The sequence below is a fragment of the Haliotis rufescens genome, unplaced genomic scaffold (genome assembly GCF_023055435.1).
Source record: "Haliotis rufescens isolate VD_foot unplaced genomic scaffold, xgHalRufe1.0.p SCAF_16, whole genome shotgun sequence".
Classification (NCBI taxonomy): Eukaryota; Metazoa; Mollusca; class Gastropoda; order Lepetellida; family Haliotidae; genus Haliotis; species Haliotis rufescens.
In genome coordinates, this window is record NW_025963846.1 from 12,160,498 (window position 1) to 12,184,945 (window position 24,448).

General features: G+C 40.7%; 1 protein-coding gene across 2 annotated transcripts in view; it reads left to right on the forward strand.

Annotated features, from left to right (window-relative positions):
- The window catches only part of LOC124136756 (hepatocyte growth factor receptor-like), a 52,879-nt gene extending 37,577 nt beyond the window's left edge, over positions 1-15,302 (forward strand). For both annotated transcript variants that reach the window (XM_048396876.1, XM_048396875.1), the window contains 6 exons: positions 615-698; positions 1,524-1,708; positions 7,545-7,654; positions 8,905-9,067; positions 10,111-10,247; positions 11,310-15,302. In XM_048396876.1, the coding sequence (XP_048252833.1) occupies positions 615-698; positions 1,524-1,708; positions 7,545-7,654; positions 8,905-9,067; positions 10,111-10,247; positions 11,310-11,556 (926 nt within the window). In that variant the 3' untranslated portion in view covers positions 11,557-15,302. The remainder of the gene's footprint in view (positions 1-614; positions 699-1,523; positions 1,709-7,544; positions 7,655-8,904; positions 9,068-10,110; positions 10,248-11,309) is intronic.
- Positions 15,303-24,448: the final 9,146 nt, after the last annotated feature.

The window sequence follows — 24,448 nt, forward strand, 5'->3', positions numbered from 1 at the left end:
AGGTCAGATTGAGATCCGATTGAGGTCAGTTTGAGGTTAGAGTGAAGTTACATTGAGTGAGATCAGAGTGAAGGGAGATCGAGAAAGAGGTTGAAGTGAGGTTGGTGTGAGTGTATTACCTGCCACATATTCTTTGAATATTGTGGTAACTACAACTTGAATTCATGGTAGAATTTGGAATTGGACCCCTTGAGCCATGGAGACCGCCTCCGTGGTCTGGTGGCAGAGTGTCTGCTGGAGAGCGGAAGGTCCGGGGTTCGATCCCCGACCACGTCATACAAAAAGACGTTAAAAGATGGTACTTGTTGTTACCCAGTCTGATGTTCAGCATTAAGGGGCTAAAACAAGGACTTGTCGGGTTGGAGTCAGTATATTGTGTCTGAGTCGGGTATTCATGTTAAACTGCGGCATGGTATCTCAGTGAGCTAGCACTATAAATCGGCATCAGTCCGGACAAGTACAAGCAGCCACACACACACACACACACGTACATGCACGTCGCTATATAAGTGCAATAATCTTGGACGCGACGTTAAACCCCATTTCACCTCACCTCACCTTGAGCCATGCGCCACTCTGTAGAACCATTTGTATATTGACCTCTACATCTTCAGGACATTTTGGCTGCGTCTACCGAGGCTTTCTGACTTTACCAGATGAGAAAGGCGACATGATGGTTGCAATAAAAACTCTTCACCGTGAGTACAATTTCATTCTATATTCACAAAAGATACATGTACAGTGAAAACTGTCAAAATCAGACAAATTTTCTCTGGTCCCATCACTTCCTTAATAAATCTTCATTACTCAGAGTGACCTACAATACTTTAATTCAGATCCACCCTCCCACCCACCTACCCAACAAGACCTACCCACCAACCCATACACCCACCCACCCACCCACTCGACCCTTGAAGATCCGGGGTAGAATAGGTCTTCAGCAACCCATGCTTGCTGTAAAAGGCGACTATGCTTGTTGTAAGAGGCGACTAACGGGATCGGGGGGTCAGGCTCGCTGACTTGGTTGATGCATGCATCATGTCCCACTTGCATGGATCGATGCTCATGTCAATCACTGGATTGTCTGGTCCTGGCTCGATTATTTGCAGACAGCCATCAAAAAGCTAGAATATTGCTGAGTGCGGCTTTAAACATCAAACAAATAAACAAACAAAACCCAAAGACCCCCCACCCCCCCCACCCTCCTCACTCACTCACATGCTTATTCAACCTAGCGCTCACCCTCTAACTCACTCTCTAACCCTAGCGCTCGCCCACTCACTCACTCACCCAGTCACTCACCCAGTCACTCACATGCTTATTCAACCTAGCGCTCACCCTCTAACTCACTCTCTAACCCTAGCGCTCGCCCACTCACTCACTCACTCACTCACTCACTCACTCACTCACTCACCCACCCACCCACCCACCCACCCACCCACCCACCCACTCACTCACTCACTCACTCACTCACTCACTCACTACACACTCACTCACTCACTCACTCACTCTGTGTGTTACAGAGGATGCTCCCCGGGACATTGAGTTGCAGGCTTTCCTCCAGGAGGCTCTCATCATGAAAGACTTCCATCACCCCAACGTCCTGGCACTGATCGGCATCTGTCTGGGGATGGACGCTATGCCTCTGGTGGTCCTGCCCTTCATGTCACACGGCGACCTCCTCTCCTACATCAGGGATGAAACCAAGGTAGGTTCTCAGGGGTTTAGTTGTTGTTGAGATACATGTACCTTAGTATGTTGTAGGGCTGGGAAGATACACCAACTGTGCGATCCGATACGTATCACGATACGTCTAAGACCTGCATCACTCCGGCTCTTTTTCCACATCAAGCTGACACGAAGTGATATAACTGGAATACTGTTCAAGTGGCATTAAACCAAACTCACTCCCTCACTCTAACCTTTCATAACGCCTACTTTTGATAGTACTGCTTTCACTGAGTGGAGGAAAAGGCATTTGGACAAAGTTTGAAATATGTGGTTTTTATTGCACTTGTCTGCAAAAATCATCTGCCACAGGCCACAGAGTTACCATCTACCTAATGGTAAAAGTGGTAGTCCACATAATGTCACTGGTCCTGCTACAGAATTTCCATCTATCTAATGGTAAAAGTGGTAGTCCACATGGAAATGTCACTAGTCCTGCTACAGAATTGCCATCTACCTAAAGGTAAAAGTGGTAGTCCACAAGGAAATGTCACTAGTCCTGCTACAGAGTGGCCATCTACCTAATGGTAAAAGTGGTAGTCCACAAGGAAATGTCACTAGTCCTGCTACAGAATTGCCATCTACCTAATGGTAAAAGTGGTAGTCCACAAGGAAATGTCACTGGTCCTGCTACAGAATTTCCATCTACCTAAAGGTAAAAGTGGTAGTCCACAAGGAAATGTCACTCGTCCTGCTACAGAGTGGCCATCTACCTAATGGTAAAAGTGGTAGTCCACAAGGAAATGTCACTGGTCCTGCTACAGAATTGCCATCTACCTAATGGTAAAAGTGGTAGTCCACAAGGAAATGTCACTCGTCCTGCTACAGAATTGCCATCTACCTAATGGTAAAAGTGGTAGTCCACAAGGAAATGTCACTAGTCCTGCTACAGAATTGCCATCTACCTAATGGTAAAAGTGGTAGTCCACATGGCAATGTCACTAGTCCTGCTACAGAATTGCCATCTACCTAAAGGTAAAAGTGGTAGTCCACAAGGAAATGTCACTCGTCCTGCTACAGAATTGCCATCTACCTAATGGTAAAAGTGGTAGTCCACAAGGAAATGTCACTAGTCCTGCTACAGAATTGCCATCTACCTAATGGTAAAAGTGGTAGTCCACATGGCAATGTCACTCGTCCTGCTACAGAATTGCCATCTACCTAATGGTAAAAGTGGTAGTCCACAAGGAAATGTCACTCGTCCTGCTACAGAATTGCCATCTACCTAATGGTAAAAGTGGTAGTCCACAAGGAAATGTCACTAGTCCTGCTACAGAATTGCCATCTACCTAATGGTAAAAGTGGTAGTCCACATGGCAATGTCACTAGTCCTGCTACAGAATTGCCATCTACCTAAAGGTAAAAGTGGTAGTCCACATGGAAATGTCACTCGTCCTGCTACAGAATTGCCATCTACCTAATGGTAAAAGTGGTAGTCCACATGGCAATGTCACTAGTCCTGCTACAGAATTGCCATCTACCTAATGGTAAAAGTGGTAGTCCACATGGCAATGTCACTCGTCCTGCTACAGAATTGCCATCTACCTAATGGTAAAAGTGGTAGTCCACAAGGAAATGTCGCTAGTCCTGCTACAGAATTGCCATCTACCTAATGGTAAAAGTGGTAGTCCACATGGAAATGTCACTAGTCCTGCTACAGAATTGCCATCTACCTAATGGTAAAAGTGGTAGTCCACAAGGAAATGTCACTAGTCCTGCTACAGAATTGCCATCTACCTAATGGTAAAAGTGGTAGTCCACATGGCAATGTCACTCGTCCTGCTACAGAATTGCCATCTACCTAAAGGTAAAAGTGGTAGTCCACATGGAAATGTCACTAGTCCTGCTACAGAATTGCCATCTACCTAATGGTAAAAGTGGTAGTCCACATGGCAATGTCACTAGTCCTGCTACAGAATTGCCATCTACCTAATGGTAAAAGTGGTAGTCCACATGGCAATGTCACTCGTCCTGCTACAGAATTGCCATCTACCTAATGGTAAAAGTGGTAGTCCACAAGGAAATGTCGCTAGTCCTGCTACAGAATTGCCATCTACCTAATGGTAAAAGTGGTAGTCCACATGGAAATGTCACTAGTCCTGCTACAGAATTGCCATCTACCTAATGGTAAAAGTGGTAGTCCACAAGGAAATGTCACTAGTCCTGCTACAGAATTGCCATCTACCTAATGGTAAAAGTGGTAGTCCACAAGGAAATGTCACTCGTCCTGCTACAGAATTGCCATCTACCTAATGGTAAAAGTGGTAGTCCACAAGGAAATGTCACTAGTCCTGCTACAGAATTGCCATCTACCTAATGGTAAAAGTGGTAGTCCACATGGCAATGTCACTCGTCCTGCTACAGAATTGCCATCTACCTAAAGGTAAAAGTGGTAGTCCACATGGAAATGTCACTGGTCCTGCTACAGAATTGCCATCTACCTAATGGTAAAAGTGGTAGTCCACATGGCAATGTCACTAGTCCTGCTACAGAATTGCCATCTACCTAATGGTAAAAGTGGTAGTCCACATGGCAATGTCACTCGTCCTGCTACAGAATTGCCATCTACCTAATGGTAAAAGTGGTAGTCCACAAGGAAATGTCACTAGTCCTGCTACAGAATTGCCATCTACCTAATGGTAAAAGTGGTAGTCCACAAGGAAATGTCACTAGTCCTGCTACAGAATTGCCATCTACCTAATGGTAAAAGTGGTAGTCCACAAGGAAATGTCACTAGTCCTGCTACAGAATTGCCATCTACCTAATGGTAAAAGTGGTAGTCCACAAGGAAATGTCACTAGTCCTGCTACAGAATTGCCATCTACCTAATGGTAAAAGTGGTAGTCCACAAGGAAATGTCACTGGTCCTGCTACAGAATTGCCATCTACCTAATGGTAAAAGTGGTAGTCCACAAGGAAATGTCACTCGTCCTGCTACAGAATTGCCATCTACCTAATGGTAAAAGTGGTAGTCCACAAGGAAATGTCACTAGTCCTGCTACAGAATTGCCATCTACCTAATGGTAAAAGTGGTAGTCCACAAGGAAATGTCACTCGTCCTGCTACAGAATTTCCATCTACCTAATGGTAAAAGTGGTAGTCCACAAGGAAATGTCACTAGTCCTGCTACAGAATTGCCATCTACCTAATGGTAAAAGTGGTAGTCCACAAGGAAATGTCACTAGTCCTGCTACAGAATTGCCATCTACCTAATGGTAAAAGTGGTAGTCCACATGGCAATGTCACTAGTCCTGCTACAGAATTGCCATCTACCTAATGGTAAAAGTGGTAGTCCACAAGGAAATGTCACTAGTCCTGCTACAGAATTGCCATCTACCTAATGGTAAAAGTGGTAGTCCACATGGAAATGTCACTAGTCCTGCTACAGAATTGCCATCTACCTAATGGTAAAAGTGGTAGTCCACATGGCAATGTCACTCGTCCTGCTACAGAATTGCCATCTACCTAAAGGTAAAAGTGGTAGTCCACATGGAAATGTCACTAGTCCTGCTACAGAATTGCCATCTACCTAATGGTAAAAGTGGTAGTCCACAAGGAAATGTCACTAGTCCTGCTACAGAATTGCCATCTACCTAATGGTAAAAGTGGTAGTCCACAAGGAAATGTCACTAGTCCTGCTACAGAATTGCCATCTACCTAATGGTAAAAGTGGTAGTCCACATGGCAATGTCACTAGTCCTGCTACAGAATTGCCATCTACCTAATGGTAAAAGTGGTAGTCCACAAGGAAATGTCACTAGTCCTGCTACAGAATTGCCATCTACCTAATGGTAAAAGTGGTAGTCCACATGGAAATGTCACTAGTCCTGCTACAGAATTGCCATCTACCTAATGGTAAAAGTGGTAGTCCACATGGCAATGTCACTCGTCCTGCTACAGAATTGCCATCTACCTAATGGTAAAAGTGGTAGTCCACATGGAAATGTCACTAGTCCTGCTACAGAATTGCCATCTACCTAATGGTAAAAGTGGTAGTCCACAAGGAAATGTCACTAGTCCTGCTACAGAATTGCCATCTACCTAATGGTAAAAGTGGTAGTCCACATGGAAATGTCACTCGTCCTGCTACAGAATTGCCATCTACCTAAAGGTAAAAGTGGTAGTCCACAAGGAAATGTCACTAGTCCATCCTGAAGTTTACTAGTTTTTGACTAGCATACTTGAAACCCTTCTGAGTACACAGTTTTCTTTTTTCTGAGTGTTCTAAACCATGTACACCTCAGAAAGTATGGGCTTGGCCATCACATGTTGTTTTATGTACATGGCTAGCTTCCTTGCATAGTTGCATGTTCAAAGATTAATAATATTGGCTTACATCCTTCACTTCCCTTAATATTTTTATCTCCAGTGCCTTATACATGTGTTTATCATATAATGGGTAGGTTTCTCGGCAGGATAAAGTCAACGGATAAAAACGATATCCGTTGGGGTCATATGCGGATAGAGATGCAAATATCAAAGGTCAAGTAGGGACTACTTTTAGTGTTTATAAACAAACATGGCGTCGCCCTTGTCATTCGGCGATCGAGTCAGAATAACCATCGGGAATCTGGATAAACTACAGGGATAATTGCTACCATTATCAAAAGAACAGTCTAATATTTTGAAGATCAGTGTCTAACTGTGACGTAGCTAAGGCATTTTATAAGTTTTGGCAACTTTGGAGATATAAATTTTGAAACAATTTTGCGAGTGCACTAGGCCCAGCCAAGCGGGATCAGTAGCCATATCTGTGCTTGTAGACCTCTAAAATATAATATTAATGCGCGTATTCCATAAATAATTCCATAATTAATATAAATATTAATGCGCGTATTCCAGGAAAACTCGCAGTGTTTCGGTAATGTTTGTGGGAGAGCGATTTTAAAGCACAGAATTAAAGAATGACATTATATGATAAAGAGGTTATCATGCTTGTGTGTTTGGGGATGGTAAATATCCTCTATTAGGAATAAACACTATGTATTTAGCTCGCCGAGGCTCGCTAAATCATTTATTATAGGGGATGCTGGTAAGATTAAGGATATTAACATGAGTAGATGAAAGTTTTAATACTCTAAAGCTTGCCAAGGAGTTTTAAACTTTTATCTATGAGTGTTGATATATATATCAAAAGACACTTGGGTGAGATTCTTGTTATCATCCAAAATCATTCTTTAAACTTTTTCAGTTTGTAAACAATAATAACCTTGAGTGTGTGTCGTAGGAGATGTCACTTGGTCTCACCCATGTGATATCTCCTGTAGAAGCCAGTATTGGATGATAAAACCGAAATACAGTCTTTAGTGGCGTCAAACCCAACTCACTCACTCACTCTTGCTTGATGTTGGAGCTGACAATGAGGACTCGTGTGACCTGGATGTGTCAAACGCCACCCAGACAAATATATGATTGGAATGTTTGGATGACAATCTCATTATAACCCGATATGATTCCTCTATGAGTGAAGATCTGAGGACACTTCCAAGGTAATGCCATGTGAACCCTGACAGATCTCAGCTTTCTAAAATGATTTGGATTCCGTTGTTCACCAGCTCGATTGGGACATTTTGACTTTAACAAAGAAATATCCATAATAATACACAGGCACAACCTTATTTATTTGAAATCTGAACTGGCCTATTAAGTCCAATATGTGTTCCAAAAATCGGATTAGTTAACGAGTGTCTGATTGTGATGGAGGTGTTGTCATCTCTTCTGGCAGACAGATATCATATCAGAGCAGAAGACTTGATTTTAGTTAGATTGGAATGGATCATATACTAAAAATTCTACTAATTTCCCTTGGCTTTCAGAACCCCACAATAAAAGATTTGATAATGTTTGGCATAGACATTGCTAGAGGTATGGAATACCTGTCCAGTCTCAAGTTTGTTCACAGAGACTTAGCAGCCAGAAACTGCATGTAAGTTGTGTCTGCTTTGTGTTTTCAGTTGCTTGGTTTTGTTTGAAGTATTGATGCTTACTTAAAAATAATTTTGATTTTATATGTAGAAACTTTCATTTCATTAATATCTGTTTCCTAAAACATTTAACTGAACTTGACATACAAATACGCAATACTTTTCTAAGGCAGTGTAAAAACCCAACTCACTCATTCACACGCTCACTCACTCACCCAGTCACTCACATGCTTATTCAACCTAGCGCTCACCCTCCCACTCACTCTCTAACCCTAGCGCTCGCCCACTCACTCACTCACTCACTCACCCAGTCACTCACATGCTTATTCAAACTAGCCCTCACCCTCCAACTCACTCTCTAACCCTGGCGCTCGCCCACTCACTCACTCACTCACTCACTCTGACTTGCCTCACACATCTTGCTGACCTTGACACACACATATTACTGTTCACAGCAGTGTTTAACCCAAATCACTCACTCACTCACTCACTCTGACTTTCCTCACACATCTTGCTGACCTTGACACACACATATTACTGTTCACAGCAGTGTTTAACCCAACTCACTCACTCACTAACTCACTCACTCACTCACTCACTCACTCACTCACTCTGACTTTCCTCACACATCTTGCTGACCTTGACACACACATATTACTGTTCACAGCAGTGTTTAACCCAACTCACTCACTCACTCACTCTGACTTTCCTCACAAATCTAGCTGACATTGACAAACAAATAACTCTGTACTAAGGCAGTGTAAAATCCCAACTCACTCACTCACTAAATCACTAAATCACACACACTCACTCACTCTGACTTTTCTCACACATCTAGCTGACCTTGCACACGCTTAATACTGCTCAAGGTAGTGCTAAACCCAATTCACTCACTCACTCACACACTGCTTTTCCTCACAAAACTAGCTGACCTTGACATACACATTCTGCTCAAGGCAGTGCTTAACCCAACTCACTCACTCACTGCTTTTCCTCACAAATCTAGCTGACCTTGACATACACATTCTGCTCAAGGCAGTGCTAAACCCAACTCACTCACTCACTCACCTACTGATGTTCCTCACACATCTAGCTGACCTTGACATACACATACTGCTCAAGGCAGTGTTAAACCCAACCCAACTCACTCACTCATTGATTTTCCTCACACATCTAGCTGACCTTGACATACACATACTGCTCAAGGCAGTGTTAAACTCACTCACTCACTCACCTTGTTGTGTGGCTGAAGGTTGGACGAGGAGTTCCATGCCAAGGTGGCTGACTTCGGTCTGGCGCGAGACATCTATGAGAAAGACTACTACAGCTCAGACAACAAGAAGACCAAGCTGCCGGTCAAGTGGATGGCGCTGGAGAGTCTGGAGAAGGGAACATACAACGCCAAGTCGGACGTTGTAAGTTGAAAGTTGACAGTCCTTGAGTATGTGGGTGATTGGTGGGTTAGAATAGATCAGCTGTTGCAACCAGATAGATCGTGTGGTCAGACTTGGCGAGACCTGTGAAGATCCGGGGTAGAATAGGTCTTCAGCAACCCATTCTTTTGCTGTAAAAAGGCGACTATGCTTGTCCTAAGAGGCAACTAACGGGATCGGGTGGTCAGGCTTGCTGACTTGGTTGATGCTTGTCATTGTATGCCAATTGCGCGGATCGATGCTCATGATGTCAATCACTGGATTGTCATGTCCAGACACGATTATTTACAGACCGCCGTAATAAAGCTGGGATATTGCTGAGTGCGGCATTAAACAACAAACAAACAAACAAACAAACAAACAAACAGACTTGCTGACTTAGTTGATTGCATGCCATTGTACTCCAACTGTGTGGTACATTGCTCATAACATCACTAGTTTGCCTGCGCCATCTTAGCACTAAGGTGATCGTAACTCCCATACTTTACACTGGCTTACGATAGTCGTAGCGCTAAGATCACTTGTGGAACGATTGCCCTGGTTATCTGTGGCTTCTTTGCTCCTTTGGGATATGATGGAGGAGTTGCAACCTACAATAATATGTGAAGAGTAGCTGCAATAAGCGTTATGTATCCCCGTGTTATGGATTTTCGGATGCTTAGGAAACAGTCATAGTTTCTCTCACATTACGTGAACTGTAAAACATATCATTCACTTAACTTTCTCTTAAAAACAAGCCATCATCTTACTCTGAGTATCTATAATGTCTGTGTGTGTGTGGGGGGGGGGGGGGGGTCGGGTAGCCAAGTGGTTTAAGCGTTCGCTCGTCACGCCGAAGACCTGGGTTCGATTCCCGACATGGTTACATGGTTATGATCCGACGATATACAGTTGCAGTGTTCCTGGGTATCAAGAGTTGTTGACTTTCTGGTTCAAACAGATTGGTAATATTGTACTACAACTGCAATAGGAATTAGTACACACTATATCTTTGATCTGGGCTGTATTTTCTGTTTGTGTTTCAGTGGTCATTCGGTGTAGTGTTGTGGGAGCTGATGACAAGGGGAGTTAACCCATACCCTGAGGTGGACAACTGGGACATCATCCGCTACTTGAAAGCAGGACGGAGGATGGCACAGCCCCAGTACTGCCCTGACCCACTGTAAGATTTACATCTGTGATAATGTGATCACTGTGGTGTTTGGTCACTGTATGATTTACATCTGTGATAATGTGATCACTGTGGTGTTTGTTCACTGTAAGATTTACATCTGTGATAATGTGATCACTGTGGTGTTTGGTCACTGTCTGATTGACATCCATGATAATGTGATCACTGTGGTGTTTGGTCACTGTATGATTTACATCTGTGATAATGTGATAACTGTGGTGTTTGGTCACTGTAAGATTTACATCCGTGATAATGTGATCACTGTGGTGTTTGGTCACTGTAAGATTGACATCTGTGATAATGTGATCACTGTGGTATTTGGTCACTGTAAGATTGACATCTGTGATAAAGTGATCACTGTGGTGTTTGTTCACTGTAAGATTTACATCGGTTATAATGTGATCCCGAAATGTAGTGCCCATCCAAGATTGTTGAATTGTTGCCGATAGTTGTCACACCACCTTCTCCTGACAGGTACCCATTCTACAGCCAGGATTGAGAAGATAGATGTGGATTGGGTGGTCCCAATGAATAAGGATATAGCCTATACTGGCAGGGGGCGGTCAGGTAGCCTAGTGGTTAAAGCGTTCCCTCGTCACGCTGAAGACCTGGGTTCGATTCCCGACATGGGTACAATGTGTGACGCCCATTTTTGGTGTCCCCTGCCGGGATATTGCTGGAATATTGCTAAAAGCGGCGTAAAACCATACTCACTCACTCACACTATACTGGCGACTAGTGACTTCTGTGACCTGGCTGATGTGTGTGTGGGTGGGTGTCCCAGATGTCTAAGGTTTCCCTAAGCATGCAAGAAACATATGATCTTGGTCTCAAATCTGGTTCACCCTGATTATGTTTCTAGGTTTGTGAGCACCATACCATCATGGTTTCCACGTGAGTGGTAAACGTCTAGCACCTGCATCACTTTCACATGGGCTTTCCTTGCACACAAAGCTGACTACAATACTGTTTGAAGTGGTGTTAAGCCAAACTCATTAATTGGTTTTGTTTACCAATGCAAACCTTTCAACCCTTCCCTGTTTATTTTTCTAGATACACCATCATGCGTCACTGTTGGTCTGCGACTCCAAACGACCGGCCATCCTTTGCAGATTTGGCCCGGGACATCACAGGTGTGATCTCGCAACTGGAGCACAACACCGGCCCCCAAAGGAGGAACATCGAGAACACCTACGTCAACGTGGACATGAGCTCCCAGTGCCACTACTCCGACGACTTTAACCCTCCCAGCAAGCCAGCCAATCAAACAGCAGCAGGAGCTAGTGCATCAGAAGCTTGATACCTAAGGGGTTAACATACAAATAACAAGCTCATTTCTGCCATCAGGTGCACAAAACAATAGTACCTGATCATCATGTATGGCCTTTTTGGTTCCTGTCATTTAAGGGGTTAATATATGATTTGGGGGATCAGTTCTTCGTCCTGTCTGATCAGATCTCTAAGAATGGTAACATGTAGCTGTAGAAATTCAGCTTGGAGTGTTTGTTCAGTAACCTCAAGAGGTTTTGCAACATAGCATTGAATGGTTTATAATTAAATTACAATTTAAAGATTTGGGTTATTTTGCCATTCGACACTTCTGTAATGTAGATTGGCCATGTGGAACAGTATAACATTACATTTTTTCTCTTAAAGACTGGGTATCTATCCTGTTAATGGCATCTCCGTTTTTAAATGTTCGATATACAGACCCAAACATGCATATATATATGTATATACACAGAGTAGTGTTTAAACTATCACCAACACTGCTCACCATTGTATAAAGGGTTAATCCATCCTTAACACAGTAGCAGTGTTGAAGATGGTTTAACCCTTTTCTGTATGTTGTAGGCAGTGCAGCCTTATTACTATGGTCAGTATTCAGGTTGTTTGTTTGTTTGTTTACTCTTGGTTTACAGCTTGTGTTTGTTTGTGAGAAAATTCTCAGAAAACAAAGCATCAATTTTTAAGTGTAGTCTTGGTCAGGAAAACTGTCCACTCAAAATATTTTTTGGGAAATTAATACAGGAATTAACAAAATATAAACTGAAAATCCTTTTTTTGGTCATAGTTTGAATATACAGAAGGCCAAATATTATTTGTTAATTTGAGGTAAAATTAATCTGTCCAAACTAAAAACCCAACTTTTCTGACGTTTCAAAAAAACCCATTCAAGTTGTAAAAGTATATTACTAAGATGAGTTCTGTAAACCTAAGAGTGACCGGCATATGACCTTATGAGTCAGGGATTACCAACACATAAATATGTGTCATGTGAAACTGTTGCATATTGTTGTCTGTATGTCATTTTGGAGCTTTGATAGGAAAACCTGAAGGATATCAATGGAACAAAAGGACTTTTCAGATCAACGCAACAGAATGTTGGTGTCTGAACACCCAGACAAGGAGAGCTCCAGTATCTTTGATGTAGTGCTTGGACGGGTACCTCGGGTACTCGGGTCGGGTGGTTCCTGAGTACGACCCGGATACCCACAGGACTACCGAACCTGTGGTTAGCCATGTGATATATTGTATAACGGCAAAAAATTTTTTGCATTTCATTCCTACTTTATTAATTTGAATAGAGATAAAACTTAAGTCAACTTCAGTGTATGCATGACCAGATCGTTTTATACAAGTATCTAAAGACATTTTGCCAGGGCTATGGTCAAACTATTCCCAATTGGACATTTGTACCTATCTCTTGAGACTTACAGTGGGTACCCGGGTAGGGTGGGGTTATAGTGGGGTGGGTACCCGGGTAGTAAATATGGACTCGTCCCAGCCCTACTTTGATGAATTGACTGAAACAAGATGAAAACACAATGATTGTGTTTCCATACGTGTTGAGTATTACTGATTAACTATTTCACTTTGAGCCAAACTACAGAAGGAAATTACTTTACTTCGTTCATGTTTCTGAATGAAGTCTTTGAAAGGCATTCAGAAGTTGGAAAACATGAAAACATGACACTTTTTATGGATTGTAACTTCTTTTTATTCTTTGTCAGAATAAGAGCTGCTATCATAAAAAGTGTCATGTATTCATGTTTTTGAATGCAGTTGTGTTACTGCAAACATTGAAGCCATTTGGCATTTTTTGACCATCAGTTATTGATACACCATAGAAAATAAGGAAAGAGTACAATCAAGATGGTTTCTGTCATTTTGTAATGAGATTTGTGTTTTCCTCGTGGTTCAGTCTCAACATAGAAGATAATCAGATAATGGATAACATGATGCTATCATTGTTCTTGGTACTCCTGGGCCCCGTTCCTCAAAAGCGATCTTAGCGCTAAGGTGATCGTAAGTCCCATACTTTAACATAGGCTTACGATCATCGTAGCGCTAAGATTGCTTAGTGGAACGGGGCCCTGGATCAGTGTATGTAAAACCTCAGCTTTAGCAATCACGATGTGAGTTTTACAATTCTGGGAATGACAGTCATTCTGGATATTTCAGCACTTGTTATAAAGCACATTCAAAGATCTCAAAGACATGGTAAAACCACAGCAGTCATTTATGGAATGTCAGTCTTAAGGGATGTATTAGATGAGGTCACAATGTCCTGCCACCAAACTACCCCATCAGTCATACTAAGTGCCTCGCTCCTGGGCCCACTTGCACAAAGCGATCTTAGCCCTAAGACTATTGTAAGCCTATGTTAAAGTTTAGGAGTTACGATCATCTTAGCGCTAAGATTCTGTGCAAGTGGGCCCTGGAGCTTACTGGACAGTAAGTCCCCCCTGATCAACTGCTACACCAATATGTCAGGCTTAAAAAAATATAAGAACTGGTTCTCAGGCAATGACTTTCAAAAATACAGTGCTGGCGTGTGGTTGGTTTTTTTTTGCTTGTTCAAACGAGTTGGTAAGCAAATAAACAGTTGTGTACCATCAAATCAACTTGGGAAAGGGCCTCCCTACATAAACAAGCATACAAACTCCTGTTGCCGCCATGACCATGCACAGTAAAGCAGTGTGCAGGTAAAGGGAAGTAACTGCTTGCTATATTGGATCTAATTTTTTTAAGTTTTTTTTTTTTTTGAAAATGGAAATAAAAAGGAAACATGCGCTAGACTTGATGATGCAGACATGAGAATTTTCCTCGGATTCCTGGAATTTTGGGATTTTTCCTCTCAGAATGATGTAAAATGCTCTTATTTTAATCTTTGTTTTTAAAATTTTCATGGGGGGATGCAAACCCCAAACCCCCCTAGATTGGCGATATTCCTCCAAAAAACAGTTTTGCTGTTCTCTTGTCTGATGATGTGGGCAGTGCCTGAGAACCAAGACTATTATTCTTTTTAGACTTAGTAATCTTTATGAGTACCCTCTACTAAGATCAAAAAGGTACATAAAAGTCTGTATTGTCTTGTATATATTTGAGACAAAAATATACTTAAAACAGCACTGTAGGGGGTTATTATTGCCTACTGACCATTTGATATCAGAGAAGATATAGTTTCATGTATATTTGAACTACGTTTGTTCTAGAGCAGTTCTACTACTGCTCTGTCTCTGAAAACAAATTTAACAGAGTGATTATATTTTTAATAACGCCTCCCTATGTCAGTTTTGTAAACCTCCAGTACGCTTATTACGGTAAATACGGCATGTACACTGCAAACACATGTTTTAGTGCATGGTCTTATTTGATTGTTTTCTGAGCCTCTGACTCCTTAACGTGCATGTGAAGTCATTTTAGGTTCGGGGTTGCAAAAACGCTAAAGAATTGTTGATGAGGCATAACAATACTTTTTAAGCCACTGGATCACTCATTGATTGCATCAAGAATACAGATTGACATAATCATGTTATCATTTTTTTTAAATGATTGATAAATATTTTGGTTTAAGTTAACGCGTATCGTTACCTGGGTAAATGACACGTGTATTGTTGCCAGTGCTTTACAACAAGTTCACCTGTAACCGTCCGCCATAGTTCCTACAATACCTGAGTGTGGGAGCATCACACTGCAGTATTATAACACCAGGGAAGCAGATAGAGTGAAGGCAGCGTTGTTGCTCTCTTTCCGTTACGCGATAACAAACTCGGAATTAATTTGAAATGGCTTATTAATTGCTTTTTTCTATCATTTGCAAACTTGATTATTTGTTTTTACAATGTGTTTGATTTGGATATATATTGTCTTGATAAATGTGTCATAAATGTATGTATATTAGTATAAGATATATATATATATATTTCTACTTTATAAACTATGTTTTTAGACATTTGTAAATATAAGTCCAGCTTCAACTTTTACTATGATCTGCTGTTTTTAATTTTCAAGAAATTACTTATTCTGTATTTTATCAATGAATGTATTAGTGATTAATTTCTAATGAAATTTGGCCACTATTTTCAAATTCGTGCATTGAACAACTGTTCGACAATATACATGTAAATATAATAACTTGTTCTCAATTTCCTGTGCCTTTGACCCTTTATGTTGCACAATCATTAGGATACTGAGATATTTCACACAGTTTACATGTAAGTAATCAGTCATAATGCATTGGATGGAGTACATATGACATTACTATGTGAAACGGCAGGAGTATCTGCACTGATAGTCCAAGGGCCTTGTCATACCAAAATATGTTGAAAGCTAGGGGGATAGAACAAGGACTGGTCGGCTTGGAGTCGGTATACTGTGCCTTAGTGGGGTTTCCATGTTAATCTATGGCATAGTATCTACGTAGGTTCACATTTTAAACTGGCATTAGCCTGGAATAGTAAAAGCATGCAAAAGACTATGTGCAATAATCTTAAACGTGACGTTAAAGCTCATTTCACCTCGCCCACTTCCTTGTCAAAAGGGGCGTAGTATATTAGATAACTTACTACACCTCTGCAGAGGGGCTAATTATGTTCTTTACGGTATTACCATATTTGATGAATTAAGCACCTTGCTCCAATAACCACCCGACCAACTACCAGACCAGTCTGTAAGTAATATTTATAAGCACCTCCTGCTAAGACTGAAAAGATTTATGGGAGGCACAGGTGGCCAAGTCGTCTAAGGCGCCGCGATTCGCTGTGCAGAGTTGCGTCCCTTGGCACGCCAGAAACCTATGATTGTGGGTTCGAATCACGGTTCGCCCCGATTATGTTTCTAGGTTTGTCAGCACCATACCCGTGCTCGTGGTTTTCAACGAAGTGGTAAACGTCTGAGACCTGCATCACTTCGGGCTTTCCTCCCACATTAAGCTGACACGCCGCGATATGACTGGAATACTGTTAAAAGCGGCTTTAAACCCAACTCACTCACTCACTGAAAATTTATGTGACAGTCATATTTTGTTGTTTATGTTGCAGATTATTGCCGAACAACACAGTGTAGATGGGGAATAGTGTTGCCTCATAACTATTATAGAAAACATTCAGTTTCATTGATGTTTGAACTAAGTATGTTCAATAATGTTCCATCTCATGTAAATGATTTCAATAAGCACTCCCCCTTTTGTGAATTTGCAATGCACCCAGGACACTTATTACGGTGAATATGGTAGATGTGTAAGCAATCCGTGTCATTTTGAGAAAGAAAAATACAGTAAAATGAATACAGATACCTTGTTGAACTTATCCAAAGCTCTGATGTCAGATTGTCAGAACCTTAGACGTCGCGAACAGAAGATGACTTCATATCACATTCTCAACAACGGAGCAATATGACCTCATATCACTTCAACTGACCAATCAGCATTCAGAAATGCCACTATACAAATATCAGGAGGTTATTACAGCCTTTCTACCCTAATGGATAATTTTTTGTTACAAATCATTGACAATCTCATTAAAATCAGATCTTCTCGCTATCGCTAAACAAAGATCTGAGGACATCCCATTACGGGCCACGTCAGAACGACCTTTCATCCTACCAATCAAAGCGTTGCTTACCAGATCATGAAAGCGACAGTCAGAATGTGTTTCCATCTGATTCCGTCAAAATCATCGTCTTTCTCTCGAAAGAGATGTTACACAGTTCATGGGAAGCTCTGCAATACAATGATACATTAGACATTCCGGAATATTCATTTGTTCAGTTTTCAAAATTTTAATCGACAACTGTTTCAACATATTTTTCAAGTGTAATCTGAAATGGAAGTCACCACGTTGAAACGAGTGCCGTAAAACTCGAGAAAGGTGCTTTCTAATTGACTGACTTCTTGTTAGTCATTTCAGTGGTCGGTCAAAGTTGGCGAAAAGGTCGTTCTGACGTGACCCGTAATGGGATGTCCTCAGATCTTTGTTTAGCGGCAGCGAGAACTTAGATCTGATTTGAAAAAAGATTGAAATCATTGAGGACCAATTGCTTAAACATGTTATGCTGACTTGCTAAAGTTATTCACTTGTATCATGTGAACACACAATGCTAACATCTCCCTCAATATGCAGCAAGTTTTTATGTTCTACAAATACTTTACACAGATCAACTGTACACCATGTCTTTTCTCAGCTTAGACATATATCTCATCATTTATACTACTCAAAATAAGTTACAAAACACACAATTGTTTCTGACTACATTGTATATGGACATAATGGATTAATTGTAGTCATGTGAAAAAATGGTCCCGATCGTGGTCATGACAGATGAACTAAAGTCATGTGAAAAAATCGGGTGTTCTTTAACTTCTTTTGAGTACATATAGTATACATAGTATACATATACTCATTACCATCCCCCATGAAATAAATAATTATAACATCTACATCACTGTTTATTACTGCATCTGTAGCTGTGTTGATATCATATTACTGAGGCAAGAGCGTCCACTAGCCTTTTTATCAAAGTCTTGTTTCCACCTTTGCCACATCATGCCCACTTTCCTGTGATTGGACGTTACCACATAATGATAGTCCAATCAGAGAAAGTTTCACAAAATCAACATCCATGACTGGTACACCTTCATATGAAAGTGATTTTAAATCGCTGCCTGTCTATGTTGACACGAATATGTCTTTTTCATCTATGCTTTTGTGTCAGGGATGAAATCGCGAATGTTTTTGTTATATGAGGTTGTTGCCTCTGTCAGTTGCCATTTTTGTGAAGCTATACGAGATAAGAACAGCAATCTGATTGGATATCACGTTTTTATTACAAGGGGCACAACTCCTGATCTACGCGAGGTGGTGCCAGGGTTGAGCCAATAAAAGTGGCCTAGGTGTGGCTTGGGTAGAAACTAGGCTTTGATAAAGGCTAGTGGACACGTTGTGTTGATGTGTTTATAAAGATCGTATCTACTCCCATGTCTATATACTGGTAGTTGTATTCATTCTTGAATACACTGTTTGATATGTTCATGTTTTATCCTAATTGTTTAGATATGTTTCATGTATTATGTAGATTTTTACAATATGTGGATCTTCCTTTCTTCCCTTAGTATTTCTCAAAGTCTGACCAAAATACACCACTGAGATTTGGCAGCAAAAATTGTTATGATTTGCTGGGGGTCAGAGGTTCCTAATGGCTGATTAATTTGGTGTCCATCTTGGAAGACCTCTAATTCTTGGTGTAATCTGGTTGATAAAGTGTGTCATTGATCTGGCTTACGTGTTGGTGTCATGTAGCTGTGATAGTTGTGAGTCTACATCGTCAATACTTCAGAGGTTGGTATACACCACGTTCCTCCATCACCTGTGAATACACACGGCTGATATCCTTGGCACATCCAGCATGGTTTCTTGAGAGGACAGCCTGTTTGTATTTAAACATACAAAAATTTGGTTTTCAAAACGCTGGTGTGTTTTTTCGACGGAGCAATCAATCTGGGATTAGATGTAACAAAATTGAACTATGTTTTTTGCTTTTTTTTTTTTTTAATGATGCTTTCCCTTTCGTGACATAATTAACATCTTGCAGCATACATTCGGCCAACACATGAGAAGCCTGCAGTGAGAAAGATAAGGCTTTCTGTGGTTTAAGGACACAATTCTGCCTTATTTACATACAGAACTTTTGAAGATATAAGTCTATAAACATAACTATATATGTTCGGCGCTCCGAGGACGAAAAGAGCCAGCGTTTTGAGAACTAATACTAGTATTTCATTATATTTAATTCAGGAGTGGGTGTTCTCCCCCCAAAACATACAATTCTGAAATAAAAAAAATCATCACGTACAAACACGTTTTGGCCTTGGAAAGGATATGTGGTGTAGTGGATGCGTGTCAATTTTTAATTATGCCTGATGGACGTCAAATAAGGATACTCCGTGTATGAGTTACTCCTGATGTTAAAACAATGTGTCGACAATGTTGCATGAGGAGTTCCCATTGGTCTGAACACTCAGCATCCCTCTCATTGGAACCAGGCCTGGATTTGTTGTTTCATAATGTAGACTGAACTGCAAAGCGGACATACGTTTTCACAGTTGATGGAGAGACTTAGCATGTACAACCCATAGAGTACTCACGATGCGAACTCAGAGTGAGGCCATTTGCTCATTGATTCTCTCAACATTATCTTCTTGTTGCCAGTCATTTTATGTTTGAAGAACTGCAGAGCCCTGGTGGCACATGAGTCTCAGGCTTTGCAGAGTTATGCCCCTTATGTGCCAGGATCTGGTCAGAGATTCAAGTCACAGATTTGCCTCGATTATCTTTATGGATTCATTGATTCTCTCAACATTATCTTGTTGTTGCCAGTCGTATTATGTTTGAAGCACTGCAGAGACCTGGTGGCTCATTAGTGTCAGTGCAGAGTTATGCCCCTTATGTGCCAGGATCTGGTCAGATATTCAAGTCACAGAATTGCCTCGATTATCTTTATGGATTCATTGATTCTCTCAACATTATCTTGTTGTTACCAGTCGTATTATGTTTGAAGCACTGCAGAGACCTGGTGGCTCATTAGTGTCAGTGCAGAGTTATGCCCCTTATGTGCCAGGATCTGGTCAGAGATTCAAGTCACAGATTTGCCTCGATTATCGTTATGGACTGTGGCACTTGGACTTCCCCTCTCAACACAGGAGGAGGCAGAGTGGCCCAGTTTTCTAAGGGACCAATCATTTGATGTTCAGTTGGGGAGTGGCTGGGTTTTTGTTTGGTAATTAGATATTTTTTAGAATACCAGGAGCCCAAACAATCCAAGACTGCATTACTTGCAGCTTTCCTCCCACATGATTCTGTGGTGCCTTGAATGTAACTGAAATCCTGTACCTTGAGTACAGAATTTTATGTAGTACATAGTAATAATTCTTAAAACATATGAACCATATTGTAAACTAGTTTGATACTGCTATCTTTTTATGTCAAGTCCTTTGATAAGCAATAATGAAAATATTTTATAGTTGTGGTTAGATTCAAAGCTGAATTGTCATGTACAGTGCCTTTTTAACTGATGTCACTTTTTTTTTAGTTCTTGCTTATGTTTTGATATCCGCAAACTGTGTCAACTTGTCATGGGTTCAAATCCCAGAGTTATGATTTCTTGGTTTGTCAGCACCATATTCTATTTTTTGGTTTTGCTGAGCTTGATGGTGTTGTTCTTGTTGGTGGTCTGTAAATAATCGAGTCTGTACCAGACAATCAGTAATTGACATCATGAGCATCGATCCACGCAATGGGATACGATGACATGCATCAAGCAAGTCAGCTAGCCTGACCACCCCATCCCGTTAGTTGACACTTATGACAAGCATAGTTGCCACTTGCGGCAAGCATGGGTTGCTGAAGACCTATTCTACCCCGGATCTTCACGGGTCGAGCTTATAAATGTCTCTGATCCTCCAAAATCAAGCTGTCACTCTGTGATGAAACTAAGAAATTGTATTAAGTATTAAGCTCCCCTCACTCACTCACTGTACCGCATGTGTCTTTTTTATTGCATTAAGCCAGACCAATTTTGGCTTTAATTTATTTGTTTTGTCAGTATGCCATGAGGTAGGAACTCATGCATATATATTTTAATAAAAAAACTATGTTTTAATTATTTTCATATACTTTGCAATGATTAGAGTAGGCTTAATTCTGGAACAAGAATAATAATTGGTCTGGCCTTGTGTAGAGTAACGTGATAGAGAGAAGTGCCTCGCATTTGGCATGCTTATTACCATTTCTGCCTTTGTAGTTAGTTGTCCAGAAAATCCTATGCAGGAAATATGGTGCTATCAAGACAACTATGATTTTATGCAGATTTTGTCACCTTGGCTGTACATTGAGATCCCCAAATGGTTCATTTCTTTATACGAAAAAAACATACTGGTTTTGGGGTAACATTATATAGTTCTTTCCCCATGAGCAGTCTGCTTGCATAGACACAACTTTCATTTGTGTGTCAAATGTGTCCGGTGCCATTGTTTGAAGTAGGTTTTTGTTTGAATTTTATTCAACTAAAGACATTTCTTATACAGAGGGTTTCAATCAATAATGAATGTATTCAGTATCTACACAGAAGCTGATCTGTCTTTCAGATGTAGTGGACATTCCAGGGAAAGATATTAATCAGGAAGTACTACTTTTGGTGACACCCCAGAGAATAACACCACCATTCTTGAGAATACCATTATCATGAGGCTGACACACTTGTGCCAGCGGCCTAGTTTTAATTACACATCCTGGAAGATGGTTCTAATTCTTCTGTCAGTGGTAATGTCAGATACATTGTTATATACATGTCACAGACTTTAACACTGTCATTCAATGGGAAGTCTACTGGTAGATGTTTTGTACATTTAAATAATGGCATACAACTATAATGGCTATTAGCAAATTTGATTTCTATATTGGAAACAGATAGTAAAGATTAACCAGAACTATTTGAGAGTTTATGAGTTGAGAGTTGAGGGAAGGGATCTTCAGGACTAAGGACATGGAACAAATGATACTTTTAGTCATCATCAATTCATATTTCTTTTTCTGGCTTTTAAACAAATGATAGGAGGGAATATCTGATGTATTTGACCGTACAGAAATCCAGAGCGATACAACCACAGTATACTTAATGGTTTTAATGAGAATACCTCTTTAATATGTAGTCATAGCTTTAGCTCAACTGATTATTTGACCAGTATATTCTGATATATGTATAACTGTTTTATTGTTTTGTTTTCCATAGAACTGTACTCTGTAATTACAACATATATACAACATATGAGGCTCCCATAATGATTCAAAGATGGGGATTTATGAAGACAAGTAACCTTTTCATCCTCATACCACTGGGGTATTGTTTGTTGGACCAGGTATTCATTTCAGAATTGAAATATAATACCCTGAATAATTGAGGATGGTCTCAGTAGAGATAAAGGGGTCACCATGCAAGGGAGGAAATATGACTGAAGCTTAACTGATGGACACCCTAGCTAATTCATTGCATGCAACAACATCCTCTTTTGTGGAATAGGTCAAACTCTGATATACCAGTGGCAACCTTGACTGGACATATAACATTTGTGGTATTATTTTGTTGATGTTATTAATGTCTACAACTTGTCAACAGGGGCTATGGATAAAGAGTGAAGTAATATTCACTATTTATATTTATTTAAATATGTCCTTAAGTCCACATACCTAAATGAATCTTGGTATATTCATTGGTTTTGATTTATTCCACAGTGAGAGGTTGTGCTACTTCACACAGACTGTCTAGCACAGTATTGAGTGTCGTGTGGCCTGATCTTGTAGTGATATATGACCTTTATGAAACAGGATGCTGTTTTCCTGATGTTGAAGCCAACTGAGCACAGCCTCTCTTACTCTTGTTACTTACAACCTAAACATATATGTATTCCCATACTTTTCATGTGTTCACCATTTTATATCAATTTATATAACATTTAGGAAATATTTTCTTTATGTTATCTATTACTGTTACTTTGATAAACTTCATCTATCAATGACTGTGTTTCTGTTATTACTGCACAGGACATCGAGATCCTCCAAACTTAAAACTCAACTAAAAACTAAAATAAAAGTGAAGCATTAGCCGTCATATGGCTGGAATATTTCTGAGTGTGGCATTGTCCTATAGTTGGAATATTTCTGAGTGTGACATTGTCCTATAGATGGAATGTTTCTGAGTGCGGGATCAGCCATTATACAGCTGGAATATTTCTGAGTGCGGCATCAGCCATTATACAGCTGGAATATTTCTGAGTGCGGCATCAGCCATTACACAGCTGGAATATTTCTGAGTGTGGCATCAGCCATTATACAGCTAGAATATTTCTGAGTGTGGCATCAGCCATTATACAGCTGGAATATTTCTGAGTGTGGCATCAGCCATTATACGGCTGGAATATTTCTTAGCGTGGCATCAGCCATTATACAGCTGGAATATTTCTGAGTGTGGCATCAGCCATTATACGGCCATAATAGGGATTAACAAAACAACATGGTGGTATACATAATAGGGATTAACAAATCACCAAAGGGAAATGGTTGATTGGTATCGTAAGAACAGAAAGACGCCAATTGTACGTGATAAAGGACCATAATTGATTGATAGCAGAAAGAAGCCAACTGGATATGACGGGGTACAAATATACAGAGCTCTGAGTCTTTGTGGTTCTTCTGTTTGTGTCATGTGGATTTTGAAGAGGCGATATAGTTCCTACGGCAGTGCAGACTTCACATCCTTCCTGCAGTCAGCGCTCTCGTGTTTTTTACCGCAGCGGTAAGAAACCGCAGAGGCATGGCAGGACTTGGATACGAAATAGCGTATGCACAGGTGAAGGCTAGGTGAAGTCAGGGTCGAAGTGGTGTATTGGGTAAAGGAACGGTATTCCTGGAACCAGTGCCCTCAACTACCAGACTCCCTTCCTCAACCGACACCGGCGCATCCCACGGCAAAGGGTTTGCCCAATTTCGTCGCCTCATACGACAAGCAATGGGTGCTGATGACACATTATATCCCGGATCCCCACACAATCAAAAAGGCACAACGACATTTCATAGTTCTGCCCTATCATGACATAGTATACATTTTCACATGTTATTTCTTATCACAATAACACATTGCTAAATGTCTACACAGACATGTACAAGGGAATTGTCAAACGACACAATATAGTTCTGGTCTGTTATGACACTGTGTGGATGGTAATGACACCAGGTAGTCATTTGTATGTTGTCTTCCACGACAAAAATTGGCAAGTTAGATATTGACCTTAGTCAAAGTATTGACTTTTAAGACAACAGTTTATAGTGCATGTGGAGATACAGTATCACTAGACCCGT